The sequence below is a fragment of the Coffea eugenioides genome, chromosome 8, assembly GCF_003713205.1.
Source record: "Coffea eugenioides isolate CCC68of chromosome 8, Ceug_1.0, whole genome shotgun sequence".
In the NCBI taxonomy this organism is placed as follows: domain Eukaryota; kingdom Viridiplantae; phylum Streptophyta; class Magnoliopsida; order Gentianales; family Rubiaceae; genus Coffea; species Coffea eugenioides.
The window spans coordinates 8,109,748-8,131,385 of NC_040042.1; the positions used below are offsets into that span (position 1 = coordinate 8,109,748).

A 21,638-nucleotide genomic window follows, 5' to 3' on the forward strand; every position below is an offset into this window, starting at 1 on the left:
TGGGTACTTGTTATTAAAAAAGAGTTTTTAACAAGTGTTAGTTTTTGGATAAAAGTGTTATTAATTTAAGAAAGTGGCCAAATGTAAAGGTATAATAAATGTGAATATGTATATCTGTATGCCAAATTTGATGCAAATTAAGTGTAATAGTGAGTGCTCATTAGGTTGCAATTAGGAAAATCCTTATAATCATACGGTAAGAAACGGAAAAAATAAAAGACAAAAGAAGAAGTATATAAGAATAAAGGAGGACGCAGAAAACGATAACCAATGAGTGAAAAACAAAACTTCAAGCTATTAAAAGTCAAATGTAATTTTGGATATTTATTCTTCACAACTGATTAGGTGAAGAAATTATTATGAGTTATGACAGATGGAACAGCAATAGCCTTTGACGCAATTTCGAAGTTCATTGGAATCCTTCACATCTAAGTGTGGTCCTTCACATTTATGCTAAGTCTCACTGGTTGTTAGGTTGAGCATTAAATTATTTCATTTTCGATGTAAGCAACTAGAACAAAAATCTTGTTTCACGTTAGAGGATATTGTAGCCATCGTAGAAATGATTTCTTCCATTTCTATAGTTTTCCCTAAGTCGACCATCACATTAATCAAATGGAGTTCGTTAGTTCCTAGGGCACAATTAATTCAAGAAACCTCAAAGTTCAATGATTTGATCTAAACACCTACGATTGTTGTCTAGACAAAGCATCCTTCAATCTTCTACTATACTACTACCGTCAATCATAATTTTGGTTTAGAATTTGTTGCTAGGGGTGGCAATGGGGCGGGGGACCCCTCCCCCTCCCCCACCCCGTTGACTATTAATTCCCCCCGCCCCCACCCTGTTCCCCGCCCCCGCTTGCCCTGTCCCGTCCCGTTTCCCCTGCGGGGGCACCCGTGAGGTTAAAAAAAAATTATTATATAAATTATTATAATTAAATTTGAGCAAATAATCAAGTACTAAAATATCAACATATCACCAAATTATTATTCATTGTAACTTCACAATTGAAACTCATAAAAATAATTAAACAAAAGTTATTTGAATACAATCTAATATGATAAAACAAATATAACTAAAATAATCAAGTTTTTATTTTTGATACAAATACAATCACTAAATTATTATTGTGTTTTTTTAGAAAAAGTGTTATTGTATTAAGTATAGTTAGGAATTTAATATAAATGTATTATTAAATTTAGTATAAATAATTAATAATTTTTATTAATAGATATGTATAATTGGTAGTATAATTAACAATATCATTAAATATATAATTATGCACATATATATATCTTTTTTTTTCAAACGGGTGGTGGAATCCCCGCCCCCACCCCGTTTCTAAACGGGGAGAAAAAATTCCCCCCTACCCCCATAGACCCTGCGTCACCCGCACCCGATGTCATCCCTATTTGTTGCAAGTGTGTGTAGAAATCCATTTTTAGTTCCACAGCGTCCAACTGGCATTTGTTCATTAGAAATTGCATCAAACACCTTAATTCCTCGCGACCAATAAGGCATTTCACTGCGCTGCCCTCTTTCCACCTTCATTGTAGCTAAGTCCTGTGCTAATATTTGTATCAGGCTTAAGGAACTAGCCGGCTAGGAACTTTGTTGGGACTGCCTTAGGGATTTATGCTGTGTAATTTACTTTGCCTGGATATAAATCTCATCTTGATTCGAAAAAGAAAAACACAGGAAAAAGAAAAAGGAACTACAAGGTAAAAGCGTTGATCCTTGATTGTTAAACATTTAAGACTTCACAAGTGATGGCCAGGTGTGGCAGATCTTAAGCAGAACTCTCGATTGAAAACTATTTCTCAACAAATTTGTGTAAGTTGAGGTTTCATTTTAAAAACAATTGCCATTAAATTGAGAGGTTCAAGATCTAGACATCTCTTCTCAAGTGTGACTCGAGCTGAACAGACCAAGTAGACTGGATTGGAAAAGAGAGCCTAGAAAAGCCGAGTTAGCTTTGTCATGGCAAAATTTAAATAGGTCAACTGAGTTGGAGCATTGCCATTGTAACAATTTTTGAAGCCAAGTTCAATGCATTAGAAGAACCCAAATCATGTGTGGGTGAACAATGATGCAGGACTAAAATTCATACCATGTTAAAGAACTTTGAGTTTCTATCATAAAACTAATAATTGGCATTAAGCGGAGAGACCCAAGATTTTTATTAAATTCTTTGGTCAACCGGGTGGGATTAGTTTGTTTAACAAAATCAAAGAGGAAGATCAGGGGTTGGTTACTGATGGACCCAAATTAATAACAAATTATAAACCCACAGAAAAATATTCAAGAATAATGAGAGAGGCAAAGAGAAATTTTTCTCAACTATTCACACGGCGTGGCTGCGTGGCTTTTCTTTTTTCACACCCTAACAGAAGCTTCTGACACACATTTTACAATTGATGCAAAGGCTATATTTAATACATTCCTTGTGCCTTGCGTATTTGCACAATTAATAGTGCTATACCTTAATGGAAGTAATCCCACGTGCGTCCGTCTATAAAACTAACAATGCTACTAACATTATTAACTAATAAACTAATGCTATATGGCCAGCAAATAAGTCTAACCAATAAACTTGGTTTAATATTCTACATAGTCTCTCTTAAACCAAGCTTCTCTAATGTGGTCATACCCAACATCTTCTTCAACTTGACAAAAGACTCCGTCTTCAATGTCTTGGTGAAAATGTCATTCACTTGATCTTCAATTCTGCAATATTAACTTCAAATTTCCTCTCTCGAACCAACTCACATATGAACTGATATTTGATGTCAATATGCTTGCTACACCCATGTAGCACTGGATTCTTGGACAATTCAATTGCTGACTTACTTTCACAATAAATTTTCGTAGGATCAACCTGCTTGTGTTGTAGAACACCAAGTATGCGACGTAACCACAAAGCTTGAGTAGCACTGTTAGCTGTTGCAATATATTCCGCCTCCATTGTAAACAATGCAATCACCATTGTTTCTTCGAACTCTAGGAAAACATGCCAGAACCAATAAAAAATGCATAACCTGAAGTACTCTTCCTCTCTATTGTATCACCTGCCCAATCACTATCTGTATAGCCAAACAATTCAACTGGATCACTTTTTGAATAAAAAATGCCATCACTACGAGTACCTCCAATATATCTCAAAATCCTCTTGGCTACCTGTTAGTGTGACTGAAGTGGATTTTCTATGAACCTGCTAATCAGACCGACAACAAAATTGATATCTGATCTTGTAGATGTTAAATATCTCAAACTCCCTACCAAACTTTTAAAGTAGGTGGGATTCGCATATCCACCACTGCCTTCCTTGGTTAATCTCAATATTAATTTCTTCAACTAGTGTCACAACTGGCTTTGTTGCATCCATCTTGAATTTCTTTAAAATGTCACCGGCATGTTTGTTTTGAGACATAAAAATCCCACTGTCAGACTGAAAGACTTCAATTCCCAAAAAATATGACATGAATCCCATATCTGTCATCTCAAACAGCTTAATCATAGCCTCCCTGAACTTTGCAACCATCTCCGAATTATTTCCTGTAAAAATTAAATCATCTACGTACAAGCACACAATAAGAATAACATCACGAGTAGAAGATTTAATATATAAAATGTGCTCATATGGACACCTCTGAAAATCACGAGTCTGAATATAGGAATCAATTCTTGTATACCACGCTCTTGGGGCTTATTTCAATCTATATAAAGCTTTCTTCAATCTATACACTTTATTTTCCTGATCTCTTCTGACAAATCCTGCTGGCTGCTCTATATACGCTTCTTCATTAAGAACTCCATTCAGGAAAGCTGACTTGACATCCATTTGATAAATTCTTCAGTTATTTTGAGCAACTAGAGAAATTATCATACGGACTGTATCAAGTTTGACAACTGGTGCAAACACTTCAAAGTAGTCAATCCCGGGTTTCTGCTTGTATCCCTTCACCACTAGTCTCGCCTTATATCTATCAATTTTTTCATTGGGTTTAAATGTTGTCTTGTACATCCACTTCACTCTAATGACTTTTTTACCAATTGGAAGAGAAGTAAATTCCCAGGTGGCATTCTTCTCTATTGCATGAATTTCTTCCTCTATTTCTTTCACCCAACGATTATTAATGGCTGCATCCTCATACACAACTGGGTCACAATCTCCAAACAAAGCAAAATTAACAATATCTTGGTCAGAAGGAATATCATCTGGTGTAATAACATAATTTTGCAGACGAGCTGGCATTTGTCACTGATGTTGGGGACGTCCAGTTAACCCAGTTTGTGGACCCTGAGCTAGGGGTGAGCATCGAATTCGAAGTCGGTAATTCGGTAGGTTGAAATCGGTAATTTTCGGTAAATGGTTCTGGAAATATTCGACCTAATTCGCATTCGAAATAGGAAATATCGAATTCGAATTCAATCCGAATTGAATTCGGTAAACGAAAATTTACCGATTTAATCGAATTCGTGAAAACTGCTTCTTAGGGCATCGAACCAGTCGGATGGATCTGTTAATTACTTTGGAGATTATAACAGTGATATATGTGCAGCAAGAAGAAGAGGTGCAGACACTCCTACGATCTGAATTGCTCTGCTATGCAATTTAACAGCAGCGGCAATGGATTTTGTAGCAACTCATGGGATAGACTGCAATGTTTTTCACTCTGGATTGGCGTGGGTGAGCTTCTAACCCCATTGACTGCTGCTGGTCTTGAGGATTGTCCCAACCTGGAGGAGATCCAAATCAAGGTTGAAGGAGATTGTAGGGAATGGTCAAAGCATGCACAGTACCCCTTTGGGTTGAGCAATCTGGTGCAGTATCCTCACTTAACCAAGATGCATTTGGATTGTGGAGACACCATAGGTTATGCACAGACTGCACCATCTGGGCAGATGGATTTGAGCCAATGGGAACGATTTTACCTGATGGGAACGAATGCTAATTTAGGGCAAAAGTCTGAAATTGGAACATCTGGACATAAGGATATTATTTCCTATTTAACTTAATTCGGAATTTCGAAATTGAAAACGGTAATAATTTACCGTTTTACCGAAATAAATTCGAATTCGGTAAATCCGAATTCAAAAACTATAAAACCATTTTCGACCCTAATTCGATTCTAATTAATTCGATATTACCGAATTACCGACCGAATTACCTAATTACCGAATTCGAATTACCAAATTCAAATCGAATTTGGTCAGTAATTCGGTAATTACCGTAATTGCTCACCCCTACCCTGAGCAACTGGTGATGGCTGAATATCATAATTATCCTTCTCTTACTGATAATTTAGAATCACCTCTGCTGTCCCAAGATCTCCAGTAGACCAATCTCAAATACTTCTTTCGTCAAAATTCATATCTCTACTTACTATCACCCTTTTTGTCACAGGATTATACAACCTGTAAGCCCGAGAGACTTCACTATAACCAATAAATACACACTTCTCCCCCTTATCATCAAGTGTTTTTCTCAATTGATCAGAAATATGGGAATAGGCAATACATCTAAAAACTCTGAGATGACCAACAAATGGTTTTCTACCACTCCAAACTTCTTCAGGAGTTTTTTCGGGAACACTTCTAGTAGGACACATGTTTAACAAATAAATTGCACAAGAAATTGCCTCGGCCCAAAAAGATTTTGACATATTTTTCACCTTCAATATACACCTCGCCATATCCATAACTGTCATATTTTCCTCTCTACCACTTCATTTTGTTGGGGAGTGTACCTGGTAGGCAACTGATGCTGTATCCCATTTTTCTCAAGAAAACCATCACACACCAAATATTCCTGACCCCTGTTTGTTCTCAAAATTTTAATCTGACACCCACCTTGCCTCTCAACAAAAGTTTTAAAAATCACAGGTATCAGATTTTTGTTTCAAAAAATATACCCAGGCTTTTCTACTAAAATCATCAATAAAGATAATAAAATACCTGCAACCACCATTAGAAAGAATCTCCACAGTGCATAAATCTGAATGAATAATTTCTAATGGTCTTCTGGTCCACCATGATTAGGGATGGCAATGGGGGCGGGGGTTGGGCGGGGGGAATTTTTTCCCCCGCTTAGAAACGGGGCGGGGGCGGGGGAGTATACCCCCGCCCCATCCCCCGCCCCGCCCCCCGCAAAACAAAAAAAAGTATATATATAATTATATATAACATGTAAGTTAATTAGTTATAAACTTATGATAATGATATTATTAGTTAGATGTATTATATAATGTATATTAGTTTATGTAATATAATTGATATTATCAATTATATGAATAATTCTACATGTCTACTAATAGAATTTATTAATTAGTTATACTAAATTTACTAATACATTTATACTAAATTTCTAATTACACTTAATAGAATAACACTTTTTTCTCAAAAAAAAGCACAAACACAATAATGAATTAGTGATTGCATTTGTACTAAAAGTGAAAACTTGACTATTTTAGTTATATTTATTTCATCATATTGGATTGTATTCAAATAACTTATGTTTGATTGTTTTTATGAGTTTCAATTGTAAAATTACAATGAATAATAATTTGGTGATGTGTTGATATTTTAGTACTTGATTATTTATTAAAATTTAATTATAATAAAATTATATAATAAAATTTTATTAACCCCGCGGGGGCACCCGCGGGGGAAGCGGGGCAAGGCGGGGCGGGGGCGGGGCGGGGCGGGGGGAGCAGGAGGCGGGGACGGGCGGGGGACGGGGGGAACTAATAGGCAACGGGGCGGGGGACGGGGGAGGGGTCCCCGCCCCAACCCCGCCCCGTTGCCATCCCTAACCATGATTCACCAGTCTGAAAAGTATCCCTATGTTGTTTTCCCAAAACGCACATATCACAGACTCTATCAGGATTTCTAATATTAGGCAATACACCAACCATTCTTTTATTTGTAAAAAATTTCAAACTATCAAAATTCAAATGACCAAATCGCATATACCACAACCAATTACTGTCATCTATCACTGTACTCAAACAAGAAAAGTTGGCACTACTCAAATTTAGTGGAAATAAGTGATTTGAAGTCATTGGTACACTGGCAATCATTCCAATATTTTTATCAAAAATTGTACATATACCATTCCTGATACAAATATTTTTTCTCAATCAACTGATTCATACTCAACAAATTTTGATGCAACCCAAGAACATAGAAAACATCAGAAATAAAATCAGTGGATCCATTTTTCAGGCTAATAGGAATTTTTCCCTTGCCAATCACTGGTTTATTCCCAAATTTAATTTCACCACAAATAGATTCGTCAAGTTCAACAAATAATTCCTTCTTGCCAGACATGATTACTATAACCTATATCCAAGTACCATTTATTTTTATCAACTACATCAACAGTATTACAGGCTAATAATAAAGTTTCAGATTTTTTATTATTATCCTGCACCTGATTATCAACAACATTAGCCTGAAAATTTCTGTCTACATTTTCTCCCAATCTACATTCAAATTGTCTATGACCCAATTTTTCACAATTATAACATTGAACTCTCTGTCCAAAATTATTCTGAAAATTATTCTGATTAAAATTATTTCCTCTGCCTCTACCAGGACCACCTCTAAAAATTGAAATTATTACCTCTACCATGTCCAGAATTTGATGTACTTCCTCGGCCTCTATTATTATTGTCACGACCACTTCTGTTATTGTAACCATCTCTGCTCCTCTGACTGAATTCGCCATGCTCCCTGACATCATTATTGACTCTCAAATTTAACTGCACCTGCAATGCCTTCTCTATTGTATCCTTCTCCGGGGTATCCTCCAATTTTTAATTAATTCTTTGTTCATGCAGAATTAATGATCTATGCAAATCTTCAATATTCAAATCCTCCAAACCTTTCGTTTCCTGAATTACAGCTACCACATTATCAAATTTCATGGGTAGGGTATTGAGAACTTTCTCAACAAATGTTCTGTCAGGAAGATTATAGTAATTGAGTTTCATCTCATTTCTAATATCTGACAAACTAGAGAAATATGACTCAATAGATTCAGACTTCTCCGTCGTCACAAGTTCAAATTTTCTCTTCAACATCATCCAATTATTTTGTTGGACCCTGTTAATCCCTTTGTATGTTTTCTCCAATATATCCCAAGCCTCCTTTGCCGTATCAGCCGTAGCAATTTTTCCAAAAACTAACATATTAATTGCCTGATGAATTTGTGAAAAAGCCAAGCTGTCTTTTGCCGTATCATCCTCACTAGCATCTTGGGCAAGTGCAGATTCAATATATCGATCTAATTTACATGCCTTGAGATGGGTTACCATTTGTTTCTGTCAAAAATTAAACTCTGCCTTTGTTTTGAGTTTTTGGACAGAACAAATAATATTGGGATTAGAGTTTGCCATACTTCAATCTACCGTAGCTCTGGTACCACTCTGATGGATCCAAATTAATAACAAATTATAAACCCACAGAAAAATATTCAAGAGCAACGAAAGAGAGGCAAAGAGAAATTTTTCTCAACTATTCATACGGCACGGCTGCGTGGTTTTTCTTTTTTCATACCTTAACAGAAGCTTTTGACACACCTTTTACAATTGACGTAGAGGCTACATCTAATACACTCCTTGTGCCTTACGCACTTGCACAATTACTAGTGCTATACCTTAATGGAAGTAATCCCGTGTGACTCCGTCTATAAAACTAATAATGCTACTAACATTATTAACTAATAAGCTAATGCCATACGGCCAACAAATAAGTCTAACCAATAAACTTGGTTTAATATTCTACAGTTATTAAGGTAGTGAAAGAGCTCATTATCTCACAAGACATGTAGAGATTAGTCTCAAAATGTATGGGAGTTTTCATGCTCCAACTTTTCTTCAGCCAAATCTTAGGGCTGATTTATAACTAGTATATCTGAATAAAATTTCATTTTTTCATAAAACGGGCTTTGACAGAAAGATTCAAGTGTGTGTTCCTTAGCTTTGTGAGGGACAAAGGGCAATATAGTTTTACAAGGTAGATGAATCCCTTGTTGACAATACAAATGCAATATAGTTTTACAATGTAACTAGCTTATGTATGATGGGGTAACAAACACATAGGATAAGTGTGGTAAGAAAAATTTGCTATAAAGATGGACTTGATAAAAGTTTATGACACTGTTAGATGTGATTTTCTGTCTGAGGTGTTGGAATTTTATAATGGATAATTTCATAAACCTTCTTTGAGGTTTTTAACAATTTCATTTAGCTTTCTTGAAGTTTTAAAAATTATACATATCTCTCTTGTCATTTAAAATGACAATACTACCCTTAAATATTTTAATGAAATTTCCTTGTTTGGTATGCTTATACTTAGAATGACTTTTAAAATTATTTTTTCATTCTTTTTCCTTCTTATTCATTTTTTTTAAAATTTTTTTGCCAATAAAACTATAGAATTACTATTATTACCTCTAGTTTCCATTGTAATAAAATGTCGAACTAGTGATTTTTTTGATGAGTTAACTTTATATGCAATCCAATGTTTTGATGATCTTTGTTTTCTATTTTTTTTGGTATTAAAATTAACAATAAATAAAAAAGAAGTGACCCAAAATCACTACTAAATTATGATAATCCTACTACTCAAAAAATTCATAAACTTTACATGAATTATTTCAATATTTTCTTTTCTATCTTATAAATCTAAATCTATAATAAAATACTATCAAAAGTATCATATCATAGTGATAAAATTATTATTATTATAGTAGTTTATGAAATAGTAGTTATGGACATGAAAAATTTGGCACATTTTTCTTATAATTATACTAGACAGTCTTATAATTGTATAGAAAAAATAAATTAAAACTCATTACATAAGGGCATTTTAGATATTCACTTAAAAATTTGACCAAGTCAATATTATTCAAAAGTTTTGTTACTAAAACTAATCAAATCAAGGGAAGTAAGTGTAACTTTTTAAACTTTAGGGGGAGCTTAGTGTAATTATCAGAAATTTTAGGGGAGGTTTATAAAATTATCCCTTTTTAAAAACACTTTCCTCTGAAATTTATCACTTGGTTGTACGACGGGGTTTTACTACTCACATTTCGTTGCAGCTCCCCAGCATGGGTTCCTTAATACTAATGAAGTTTTTCACATATGTTTGAAACTAGACCTATCAATTGGGCCTAAAGAGTGGGACTTTCATAAGTTCGAGTTCAATTCATTTAATGTGTAATATCTTCGAGTTTCAAACTATGAGTTTTGGATTAATAAATATAAAGTTCATACTCAACTTACATAGTATTCGAGTTGTGAGTCTTATTTGGACTTAACTCAAATTCACTTATTACTCCTTAATTTTCTTAATATAATTACTATAACTATTAAGTTGTAAAACTAATTTAATATTTACAAGACTACAACATTAAAACTAAACATGAACAAGTAATAGTACTTAAAAAGTATATAAACCAAAAATTTTTTAACAATATTTATATCTAATTTGTTTAAATTACATGAAAAATAGTAATACAATATGCAGTCATAAGCCGATACATCTTCAAAAGTTGGAATTTTTTTATAGTCTTGTGATTTGAATCCAAACATGCTTGATGATTTGTATTTATAGACAAAAAAAAATCAACCAATATTATGCTAACACAAAAATTTACTCAACCAATAAAAAAAGTTAGAGATTTAGTTATGCATTACTAATATTATCTCTCAAGAAAACTCGTAGAAGAGTCTTCATATGTATTTTTGTATTTTATAATTTGTATATATTTAGTATTAATAATAATATATTTGGATGTATAGTTATACATAATATCAAAATATAAATATTATATATATAGGGCCAGGCCTATATTGGATTTGAGTCTAATGAGGCCCAAACTCATATCATATTTAATTCGGACCTAATTTTTAGATTTAAACTCAAACTGACTCACTAAAATGTAGGGTTCATCGAACTTTTTTTTGGGTCGAACGAGCCGAACTTAAGTTAGTCCAGCCCCATTGACAGTCCTATTTGAAACTCTAATACAGGAAACAAGTTTTGATTTTCATACTAAATGCCAAAAATTAGCCTTGTACATGTAATATCTGTTGTTAATCTTATGTTTTTCTTTTTTTTTTTCTTTTAGCTTTGTTCATAATAAATTTAGAGATTTTCATACTAGACAAGTTTTTATATTTAACTATTTAACTTTTATTAAATACATTAAATGTGTATAACTATTTGGCTTAAAAAATTAGAGTTAATCTTATATATATTGATGGTATATTCAATATCATGTTTAGATGCATGCCATATATATATGTATATATATATATAATTTGAATTTCAAATTTAAATTAGTTGCTAAATAGTGACGGTGTCTATAATATCAGTGTATAAAAGATTAATTCGAATATATATAATTGTTGTGAGAATGAAAAGCAAAACAAAATTTAAAATATTAACGTGAAGTGCTAAAGGGTGACATGAGACAAAATTTGTCATTGCGATTTAAGATATCAAGACAGACACCAATATAAGCATTTCCTCTTACATGATAATTATCGCAAATAACAAACTTATACAAGACTTAAATTAGATAATATACTACTTGTAAATAGCCAAAATACGAGTTTTGTGGCTTCAACTAGTTGAAACATATCTGAGTACAGAATTAGTACTATATATGCCATCGTCATTGTCAAAGAGGGCTTCAAAGATGGGAAACTATATGTGCCATCGTAAATGACCAAATTTCTAGTAATTAATCTTTTTTGCAATCATTGTATAGTTTCAATCATTTAATGAACGAAACCATTTTTCCCTACAGGCATACACGTGGTATTTTTGTTTGGTACAAGTTCATTTTTTTGTTTAAATTCACTACAAATTTATGCTTTAAGAATAACATTGTCCTGTCTAAAAATCGATAATTCTTCGACATTGATGTTATCACATTATATTTTAACTGTTTATACATTGTTAGTGCATAAATTTTTTTATACTAACAAGTTTAGATTATTTCACATAACATAAATTCAAATTTTAAATTTAAATCATAATCATGTGTCATACATTTAGAACTGTTAATATAAAAAAATCACTATACTATCCATGTATAAAAAATCAATTCTTAATAAAAGGGTAAATTGTACATGTTTAAATTTTTTAGGGCAAAAGTGTATTAATTCTAAAGCTCAAGGGACAAAATGTTATTGCTAGTTGAGCATAATGTGATATTTTCTGAAAGTTAAAAGATAAGAAAGATATTATCAATGGAACGTTTTAAAACTTTAAAAGGATTAAGGCACGCAAGGCTGGATGGCAGGGTCGCAGGGAGGGGGATTGGATTGAGTTGTAGAGTGGAAAAAGAAAGTCGTAAGTAAGGAGTTTTAGATTCTAAGTCCTCTTAATTAGTTATTGTAAAAGATCCAAATTAAGGTAACCCAATATTCAGGGACTCAAACGTAATTTAACTTATCCGTAATTTACAAAAAATGCAGGGGCATTTGTCCTAACCTCAAAACCCTAGAAAACTCCCATTCGTTTAGCGTTCCATACTTCGGGGATTTCTGGGGTTTTGCTTCTGCTTCAGCAATTTTGGGTCCAAAAACAAAATCGCCAAGAAATTGCTGTCATTGGTAAAACCCCAGCCCCCAAAAGCCATGGAAAACCCGGAAAAGGTAGCTCATAAGAAGCAAAAGAACAAGTACAAGAGAAAACATCAACAAGCTGAGGAAGAAGCTGAAGCAGAGGCGGTGATTATTGCCACAGAGTCAAAAAAAGACAAGAAAAAGAAGAAGAAACTGAAGCAAGATGAGATTTTGAATAATGGGTTGTCCCCAGAATTTGATGAAAAGGCTGAAATCTTTGATGGGTCAGCTGTGGAATCCAAGAAAAAGAAGAAGAAACAGAGACAAGAAGACTTTTTGAATAATGGGTTGTCGTCAAATTTTGTTGAAAAGGCTGAAATAGCTAATGGGTCAATTAAGGAATCCGAGAAAAAGAAGAGAAAGAGGAAGAAAAATGAAGAAGGAGAAGAGGGTGTGAAAGGCAGCTTGAGTAATGGGCTTGTGGAGAAAAGTAAAGAGAGCAAGAAGATTGGCGAGGATGAGGGAAATGTGGAGGTGAGTGATAGTAATGATGGTGTGATTGTATCTGGAAAAAAAGTCAATGATAGCAAGTACAAGGCTTTGAAATCATTTGGGGATTCAGGGCTTCCTGATAATGTGCTGGAATCCTGCAGAAAGTTCGATAAGCCGTCTCCAATTCAGTCTCATTCTTGGCCTTTTCTGTTGGATGGTCGCGATTTTATTGGCATTGCAGCAACTGGATCCGGTAATTGTTGGATATGTATAGTTGATTTGTATATATAATTTCTTATGATGCTTAGTTTATGTTTTGGTATATTTGTCTGATCAGGTAAGACGTTGGCATTTGGAATTCCAGCTATTATGCATGTATTAAGCGAGCGAAAAAGTAAGACATCGAAGAAGGTTAATCCACTTTGCCTTGTACTTTCGCCTACAAGAGAGTTAGCTCAACAGGTATGTATTCTCTCATCATTTTAGTGCTAGAAATTGTGTCTGCTATGGTCTCAGTGTTTGTATGACTACCGAGATTATGTGTTCTATTTAGCTAATTTTCTAGGATGAGTTGTCCTGTTTCATATATGAAAATATGGCCCAAGTAAGCTTCAAGGCAATTGATTTTGGTTTGATGTGAAATCATTCAAGGGTATGTGTCATACTTCAAATTTTTTGTTAATTAGCTGCTAGATTGGTATCAGAATAAATTGTTTAATAACATCCTTTTTTTAATGCATATGTGCTGGTCAGTTTTATCCCTGACCTGCATTCAACCACGGGAGGCATGTCAGTGTGGCGCAAAACTGAAAACTGTTATTGGTAGTAGGATGCTGCTTGAGTCCATTACCTGCATCTGTCAGCTTTATATCAATTTAGCTGTCATGATGCGGGCATTGGTTTCTGTGCTCATACATAATCACAAATTACAAATTCATATGCATTCCCACCACTATGTTAGGCTGCAGTATAATATGTGGGTGTAGAGAGTTGACTGCTTATGTATAGGTTCAAGATTCTCAGCTTTCAATTGATTGGACCCTAAAAGATGCTACTATAGTTGGCCAGAGGATTGTTACTAATGTCTTGGTTTTTCTATTTCCAGTTGAAGTTCCTATTTACCTTCTTTTCTCTGAGAATTTCTTATGGCATTAGGATCAATTGTGAGATGAAGAGTTCACTTGGCAAATAAAAGGTGTTCCACTGTCCTTAGAATTACAGGCTCTAATCATTTCTTGATCTGCTTGCTAATTCTCTGGTAAAGGAAAAAAATTAAGAGGCTTAATGCTTTAGTTGTTTGAAATTCCTGTGGTGAGAAATATTGCACCTTAATGAGTCAACCATTTGCTGAAGCGTAATTTCAATTGGCTGATATAATTGATATCCAAGAGATACTAATTTTGTCAGTTTTTAAATATTATTTGGATTATGGTGGTATAATAAACTATTCTCAAATGCATATGTTTATATTGCTGTTTTATGTCACAACTGATGCATGGAAAGGGAAAAAAAGGCGTGTCTGGTATATCATCGGCCAAGTATCTAGATAAAGGTTAAAGAGGGAAGGGACTTTGGATGGTTGTACATTAAAAAATATCTCTAAAGGACTGTATAAGCATGCCTTTTGTTTTTTTCTTTTAATTCTTAAATCTGGGTAAGAAATTCATGGTTTTATAACTTTCATCCTTTCCTAAGTTTCCTTAGCATCTCAATACAGCCAATTGCCAAATAAAATACATTAATGTGCAGATTGCAGATGTACTTTCTGATGCTGGACAGCCTAGTGGAGTGAAGTCTGTTTGTCTATATGGAGGAACTTCAAAAGCACCTCAGATATCTTCTCTAAAGTCGGGCACGGTATGGATCTTTTCATTTTGATGTTTAAGCACATTCACATGTTAAAAAAAGGATATGTAGAATACTAAAAGTTTTAACTGCTTGTTGGCACTTGAAAAGTACTGCTAATCTCAACTCTTTTGCTATTAGGTTGTTTTGTTGACTCTGGAGGCATAAAATGTGTTATAATAATGGACTTCCCTAACTGTATGATTGCTGAAGAGAAGACATGTTTAATTGTTGTTGTGAGAGTGGCTTCTTTATTTGAGTAACTGAAACATAAACTGAAATAAAGTCAAGGCAGCACCAATACAACTTTCTCTGAGGGGATTTACTTGCCTATATTCTGCGAAGTTCCTACCTTTTTCTTCCCATTTTTTGAGTTAGAAACCTTGTAGTCCTGGGATCTTCATTTGAACTTAGTGTTTCTAGGAGGTAATATGATTAATTAGTAATCTTTCATCCCAATTATATTTTGCTCCCTTCACTGCAGAAAAACTTCAGACTTTTCATCGAAAGTTTATCTCGTTGTACCAAACTATGAATCTTTTATGTTATTCTTGCTTTTACAGCAATATTGTATGTGTGGAAGGTGAATAGCAATCATACATCAAAGGTTATAGAGCTGCTTTTCTGAAGAGCTTTACATTTTTGTAATTTTATGTTGGCATAAATGGTCCTAGTTGAGATGTAAGCAGATGATTTTGTTGCAATATTCCTTGAGTTGAATCTATGCATTTTTATGGGGTTGGTATTCTGGACAATTGGATCATGAATTGGAGGTAACTTTTGTTACGGAGCAATGTGTGTGATCCTACTGTTAGTAACTAAAATAACCTAAAGAGTTGCGGCTTAATTTGTGGCATTATCATGAGGTTAATTTGTGACTGCTAATGACTGGCTGGTAATTTGTGTTTCCAAATTTTTCTCTCATTATGGACTCTTAAACTCATTTTATCTGGTAAACTATCCTATTTCTTGTTTATGCACATGAGTTTCTTCTTTTTAGGATTTAGTTTTAATTTATAAGGATATGCCCAATCTGTTCTCTTAATATATTGTTCTCTTGATCTGGCTGGAGGATGTTATGTGGAGTATGTTAACATTACATCATCTTTTTTCTGCCAGGATATTGTTATTGGAACACCAGGTCGTTTGAAGGACCTAATCGAAATGGGAGTGTGCCAGCTCAATGAGGTTTCTTTTGTGGTAAGTTAGATATTGCTTTTCTGCAAAAGTTGGCGGCCATTTGGTTATATTTTTTTGTCATTGTATATCTTGTGTATCAAGTTTACTGATGAAAGAAGCATCAGAATGTCTTTTCATTGTTGGTTGGGGCATCATAATGTCAGGTATCTCCCCTTTGCACTACTGGTGCTACTCATGTAGATGTGCTTTGCTTATTCTGGAGGCAGGCTATTGTGAACAGTCTTTTTAGGAACCTTGATGGTTAGAAATATGGTGACAACTCAATTTAAGATGCACGGCGATTTTGACTAGCCTAAGTCCACTTGTTAAGATGGGTTTATGAATTGGGTTTGCTAGGCTGGTCTTTTTATTTTAACAGGAAGACATGATCTTGACTAATGATCTCACTATGAATCAGGATCCTGATGCATATAGATACAAAGGGTATACACACACACAGATATGTATGTGTATATAGATATATACACATATATATATCTATGTGTACACACACACGCACATATATGTTTATATATATATACAGGTTTAAAGTTTGTCAAAAGGATGAGGAGTGGTAGGATAAGATTTACTGGATGAGGCCCTTTCATCGAGATTTCAGACAAATACTGGATAATGAATTTGCCACTTAGTACAGGCCCTATTTGACACCTACATCTATGATTGTGCACTAATAGAGAATTCTTGTGAAATAGGTTGGAGGTTCTGGTGCATGGTAGATTTTGAGTGTTACCTTCGCTTTGTATCCTTGTTGGATTTTTCATTTCTTCCTTCTGTGTTAGGGTGTGGTGGTTTTCTATGATGGTTTCATTTTGCATGCCTTACAGTATATGTCAATGTATGTATTTGGTCTTCTGATCTCCTGTGGCATGTCATTTTCTTCATTCATGCTGATTATGATGCTTATGAGTTGAAAGGGCAGCCCATATATCTTTATTTTATGTTTCTTTGTGTTAAGGCACAAAGAAATGCTGATCTTGCAAGAAAGTGTTCAGACTTTCCTGAATTAAGCTGTAGTTTGTTGCTAGCTGTTGCAGTTAATGATGGGCATGGCTAAGTAGCATTTTAATTTGCATGACATAATAATTTCCTTTATTTTCTCATATAGTTCCAACTTTTTCAGGACTTTTCGTTCCTCGTGTGTATAGTTTCCATACCTTTCTTTTTTTTTTTTTGGGTGGAAGGGGGGCAGAGCACTAGGAGAAGTATACATTCCTTTTTCTTTTCTTTTCTTTTAAGAACTTCGGTAAGCTTGGGTGCTCTTACACGTCACTGTACAAAAGTTGTTCTAGCTGGTTTCTTGGTCTGACCTCCTTGAACGAGATTGCAACTGTTACTCTCAACTGAAGTTATGAATTTGTTTGTGTGTATATATTTCTTAGCTTTTCATGCCGCATAGGCTAATATGCAAATACTTGTTGATAAATGAATGTGAGATTCATGTGAATTAGACTTTCTTTGTTGCTGTTTAAGTCTAATAAAAATAACTACGTACTCCTACTTTTCGAAATTAGGTGTTAGATGAAGCTGATCGGATGCTTGACTTGGGTTTCGAACCAGAAGTTCGTGCTATATTGAGCCAGACATGCTCTGGTATGAAATTCATTTTCCTACTATCATTGCGCTTTGATTGAATAAAAGTATGAGGTAAAAATGAATTCAATTTCAATTAACCATGATTGAATGTATGAATAATGATCCATAGCTTTGTTGACGTACCTTGTATGGTTTGAGCTTCGTTTGAGCATTCTTTCTTTTGCTCCTTTACTTCTTTGCTAAAGTTCTTTCATTATAGTATTTGTTAAGGTTATGCAATAGTATTTTTATTTATCTTTATTTTAACTTGACTTCTACCACTTGCATTTTCTCTTTATGATATTGGAAGTATGTTATTCTAGTGGTGCCCTTAGATTTTGTATGGTGTCCTGATTCTTGCGCATGTATTTAGTTCCTTATCTGTGAAAGATTATGCCTGAAACCCAGGGCAACTTCTCTCCTATTCTTTGAAATTTTCATTTTCACTTTTATGGCCATCAGATGTGAATTTATTAAGTTAATTTCTATCTTAGTCTGTACTGGTATTTGAATCATGGCAATCTTGCAGCTCGTCAAATGCTAATGTTTAGTGCAACATGGCCTCTGCCAGTTCACAAGTTAGCTCAAGAATTCATGGATCCAAATCCTGTTAAGGTATGGAAATTTGATTGGAGTTCTTTGTCGTTATTGTGCACTCCACTCTTGTAATATGAATCGTGAACCTTGTTCCAGGTAGTTGTTGGGTCTGAAGATTTGGCTGCCAACCATGATGTCATGCAAATTGTAGAGGTATAGATTAGTCCTTGCTTAAAGACTTGGATTGACATTATAACAGCAATGTTGAGTGAAAATTGAAATGCTTAGATGTTGTCAATGCGTTCACTTTTTGAAGGTCTTGGATGATAGAGCACGTGATGAACGTTTGACAAATTTGTTGGAGAAATACCATAAATCTAGAAGGTATATATTTGCCAGTTGTATACTAAGTGCAGTTTTTCTTCTTAACACTAACTTCAAATATACTCATAAATCTTTTGTCCTCTTCGATGTGTAAAATCCACCAACAGAAGCTCTTTGTGAATATGTTGCAGAAACCTTTTGGTAATCTAGTATCATGAATTCATGATCAGATTGATTTTGTCATTCTGGACAGAATATGTCGGCTTTTGACCTTGAGTTTGACCAACCTCTACCTCATTTTGTGCACTCTGTTGTTTGAAGCATTTCTGTGTTCAATTACAGTCTTGATCCTTGGGAATGACTTTTCCTTGGTTGGGGGTGTTGATGGTTGTTATGCATCATTCTGTTTATGCATTTGTATAATGGCTTCTAAAGCTTTCTATTTTATCAAGTGTTTAAGAATGGAGTAGAGCTTCATCTTTTCCTTTTTCTCATTCACATGTTCAATGATATTTTTGATGTCTCTTTTCATTTCTCGTGTCACCAGGAACAGAGTGCTAGTTTTTGTTCTGTACAAGAAAGAAGCATCTCGAGTTGAGAATATGCTACAGAGAAGGTAGAATTTAATTCTTTCCTCTTGTTGAATACTTATTGAAGTTGGAAATGAATTGTTCTTTTGCAAAAACGTTAGCTGCAATGACTAGTTTCTAATCTTGTGTTGAATATATCAGAAGAGAATGATAGCTATGCTTATAACATTGGATTGGTCCACATAGCATATATAGTTTGATGTACTTTCCGCTTTACAATCTTTACCAGTGTGTAAGATTTTTGTTTTGGTTATAATAATTTTATTTAACATGTGTTTCTTTTTGCTTGTTCCAGGGGATGGAAAGTTGTTTCTATAAGTGGTGATAAAGCACAAAATGCCCGTAATCAGGCCCTCTCCCTGTTTAAGGAGGGAAGCTCTCCTCTAATGGTATGAAATAATTGTGGAACTTGTATTGTGCACCTCTCTTTAGCCTCTTGTTTTCTAAAGTTTTTTTCGCGATACTTACTGAGTGTATGTGGTTCTTGGGACGCTTTTACTACATTTGCTTCTGATATATGAAGACCATGTTGTTCTAGGTCAAGTTTCTTCACCTCGTACCTGCTTTTAGCTTTCAGTGCTGTTTTGACATGGTTTACGAATACACCTCTTTCCTTTGTTTCTCCTCATCTGTCACCTTATAGTCTATCTTTTACATCTTAATATTTGTATAACATAATATATCTTTTTTCCTCTTTTTGTCTTTGTTTTTCATAAACTCATCTCATTGAAAACATGCTGCTGTACTGCACCCATGCTCTTCTCACATTCAGCTAGCAAAAGAGGAAGGGTGCACTAGAGTCACATCTCTGTTTGACACTCCCACCCTACTCCCCTGTTGAAAACGGAAAAAAAGGTTCCTGTAGATGAATGCATGGAGAGAAGATGGCTAATTTTGTTTAGATAGGAGAATGGGTGAATTGAAATAAGGACTGGTGGTGGAGATTTAAATATGCCACCTGACTTGTAAAGATTGAGAGGGAAAACAAGCAATACTGTGGTACTTTTTTCTTATTTTTAATGTCAGAACGTGGTGAACTTATCAAAATAGATTTAAAAAAAAAAAAACTGGTAGCTCACAATGCCTTTGTGCTGACTGTGCTATTGTGGTGCTGCTGATGATATTTGTTTTTTTCCCTTCCGAGATATATTGGGTATTGCTGTTTGGAAGCTTGTTCTCATATTTTTCCGGTAATGCTTTTTTTTTGCAGATAGCCACCGATGTGGCTGCTCGAGGATTAGACATTCCTGACGTTGAGGTTGTAATCAACTACAGTTTTCCGCTAACAACAGAGGATTATGTACACAGAATTGGAAGGACTGGACGAGCTGGTAAGAAGGGTGTGGCTCACACATTCTTCACAAAAGAGAATAAGGTAATTTTGTAAACTGTGACAACCAATTTTTACCATTATTTCACACTTTCATTTGTCTACTAAGGTACTGTTAGATTTCTACTTACGGCACTTGAATTTGCTGTAGGGACTTGCAGGGGAGTTGATAAACGTCCTCAGAGAAGCTGGGCAGGTTGTTCCTGCTGCCCTCTTGAACTTTGGGACGCATGTCAAAAAGAAGGTGAGCTTTGTCTTTATATTACGAATTGTCACTTGTGTCGTGACGGCTGCAAAAGATTTCGTGTGGACTTGTTAGAAATAAATAAATGGTTCATCAGGTCTGAAAAGAATATCCATAATCAGGTAAAGGGAAAAAAGAAACTTCATTCAAGTATCTTCCAGTTTTGATATCATTCCAGGGTAGTAGTAAACTGGTAAAGAATGAATGCATATGTCTTGATTGGAAGGCATTCTTGTTTAGATAAGCAGCATTCAAACATGCATGAAGCACAGCATGTATGGATTCCTAGAATCAGAAGGTTGAGAGTTAGGTCTATGCAATTTTATGCAAGGTTGCATTCTCACTTTTCAGACACTAAACATTACTCTTTTCAGGAATCCAAGCTGTATGGTGCACATTTTAGAGAAATTGATGCAAATGCTCCGAAAGCTACGAAGGTAAAATTTGGCGACTCTGATGATGAGAGTTGAAGATGAAACGAGATGATGTCTGCCTGCAGTGGACAGTAGTGATTGTTGGCATCTTCAGGCTTCAGCTGGTATGCAGAGGCAAATACAAATCACAGGCAGAGTAGCAAGCAAAAGTATCTCAATTTTGACTATTCATATAGGACACACTTTATTATTATTTTTTAACTCATTGTAAGTGTTAACAATTTCTTATTAATATATAAATGTTGGACTAGCCACATCGGGGTAGGAATTTTTTGTCTTTGGGGAAAAGAAACTGAACAGCTGCTTTCTAGAATCAGGTGGGAAAGAGTGTTTTTTTTTTTTTTTTAATCAATTTTTTTTTTAGCGAATCAATGTAGCGTCAAACAAGCTGTTGAAGAGAAGACTATGCACTTGAGGGGAATTTTTGGGGCAAATTATTTTAAGTTATATTCAATTGAACATGAACAATTTTATACTTG

At 34.5% G+C, this 21,638-nt stretch overlaps 2 protein-coding genes across 2 annotated transcripts; one reads left to right on the top strand and one right to left on the bottom strand.

The window, feature by feature from the left end:
• Window positions 1-5,352: 5,352 nt before the first annotated feature.
• On the bottom strand, window positions 5,353-8,325 carry LOC113780119. The gene is made up of 7 exons (XM_027325937.1): window positions 7,893-8,325; window positions 7,632-7,741; window positions 7,440-7,544; window positions 7,119-7,348; window positions 5,920-5,962; window positions 5,755-5,771; window positions 5,353-5,602 (listed from the first exon to the last, which is right to left on the bottom strand). Exons 1-7 carry the CDS (start codon window positions 8,323-8,325, stop codon window positions 5,353-5,355), a joined length of 1,188 nt encoding a protein of 395 aa, XP_027181738.1.
• A 4,243-nt stretch (window positions 8,326-12,568) lies between these two features.
• LOC113781691 (DEAD-box ATP-dependent RNA helicase 5) lies at window positions 12,569-21,501 on the top strand. Its single transcript, XM_027327662.1, has 13 exons — window positions 12,569-13,336; window positions 13,421-13,545; window positions 14,833-14,940; window positions 16,048-16,128; window positions 17,640-17,718; window positions 18,230-18,315; window positions 18,394-18,450; window positions 18,554-18,621; window positions 19,109-19,177; window positions 19,447-19,540; window positions 20,362-20,526; window positions 20,633-20,725; window positions 21,100-21,501. The coding sequence occupies exons 1-13, from the start codon at window positions 12,664-12,666 to the stop codon at window positions 21,193-21,195; spliced, it is 1,794 nt and encodes a 597-aa protein (XP_027183463.1). The 5' UTR covers window positions 12,569-12,663; the 3' UTR covers window positions 21,196-21,501.
• The last annotated feature ends 137 nt before the right edge of the window (window positions 21,502-21,638 follow it).

What these genes read in the sequence shown, in the direction of transcription:
- LOC113781691 (XM_027327662.1), top strand. Translation starts at nt 12,664, where the DNA reads ATGGAAAACCCGGAAAAGGTAGCTCATAAGAAGCAAAAGAACAAGTAC. An exon ending in AAATACCATAAATCTAGAAG is followed by an intron (nt 18,622 to 19,108) that starts GTATATATTTGC and finishes TCGTGTCACCAG; the next exon opens with GAACAGAGTGCTAGTTTTTG. An exon ending in AGGGAAGCTCTCCTCTAATG is followed by an intron (nt 19,541 to 20,361) that starts GTATGAAATAAT and finishes TTTTTTTTGCAG; the next exon opens with ATAGCCACCGATGTGGCTGC.
- LOC113780119 (XM_027325937.1), bottom strand. Translation starts at nt 8,325, where the DNA reads ATGGTAACCCATCTCAAGGCATGTAAATTAGATCGATATATTGAATCT. An exon ending in TGTAATTCAGGAAACGAAAG is followed by an intron (nt 7,742 to 7,892) that starts GTTTGGAGGATT and finishes TAATGATGTCAG; the next exon opens with GGAGCATGGCGAATTCAGTC. An exon ending in AAATATTTGTATCAGGAATG is followed by an intron (nt 5,963 to 7,118) that starts GTATATGTACAA and finishes TGGTGGTTGCAG; the next exon opens with GTATTTTATTATCTTTATTG.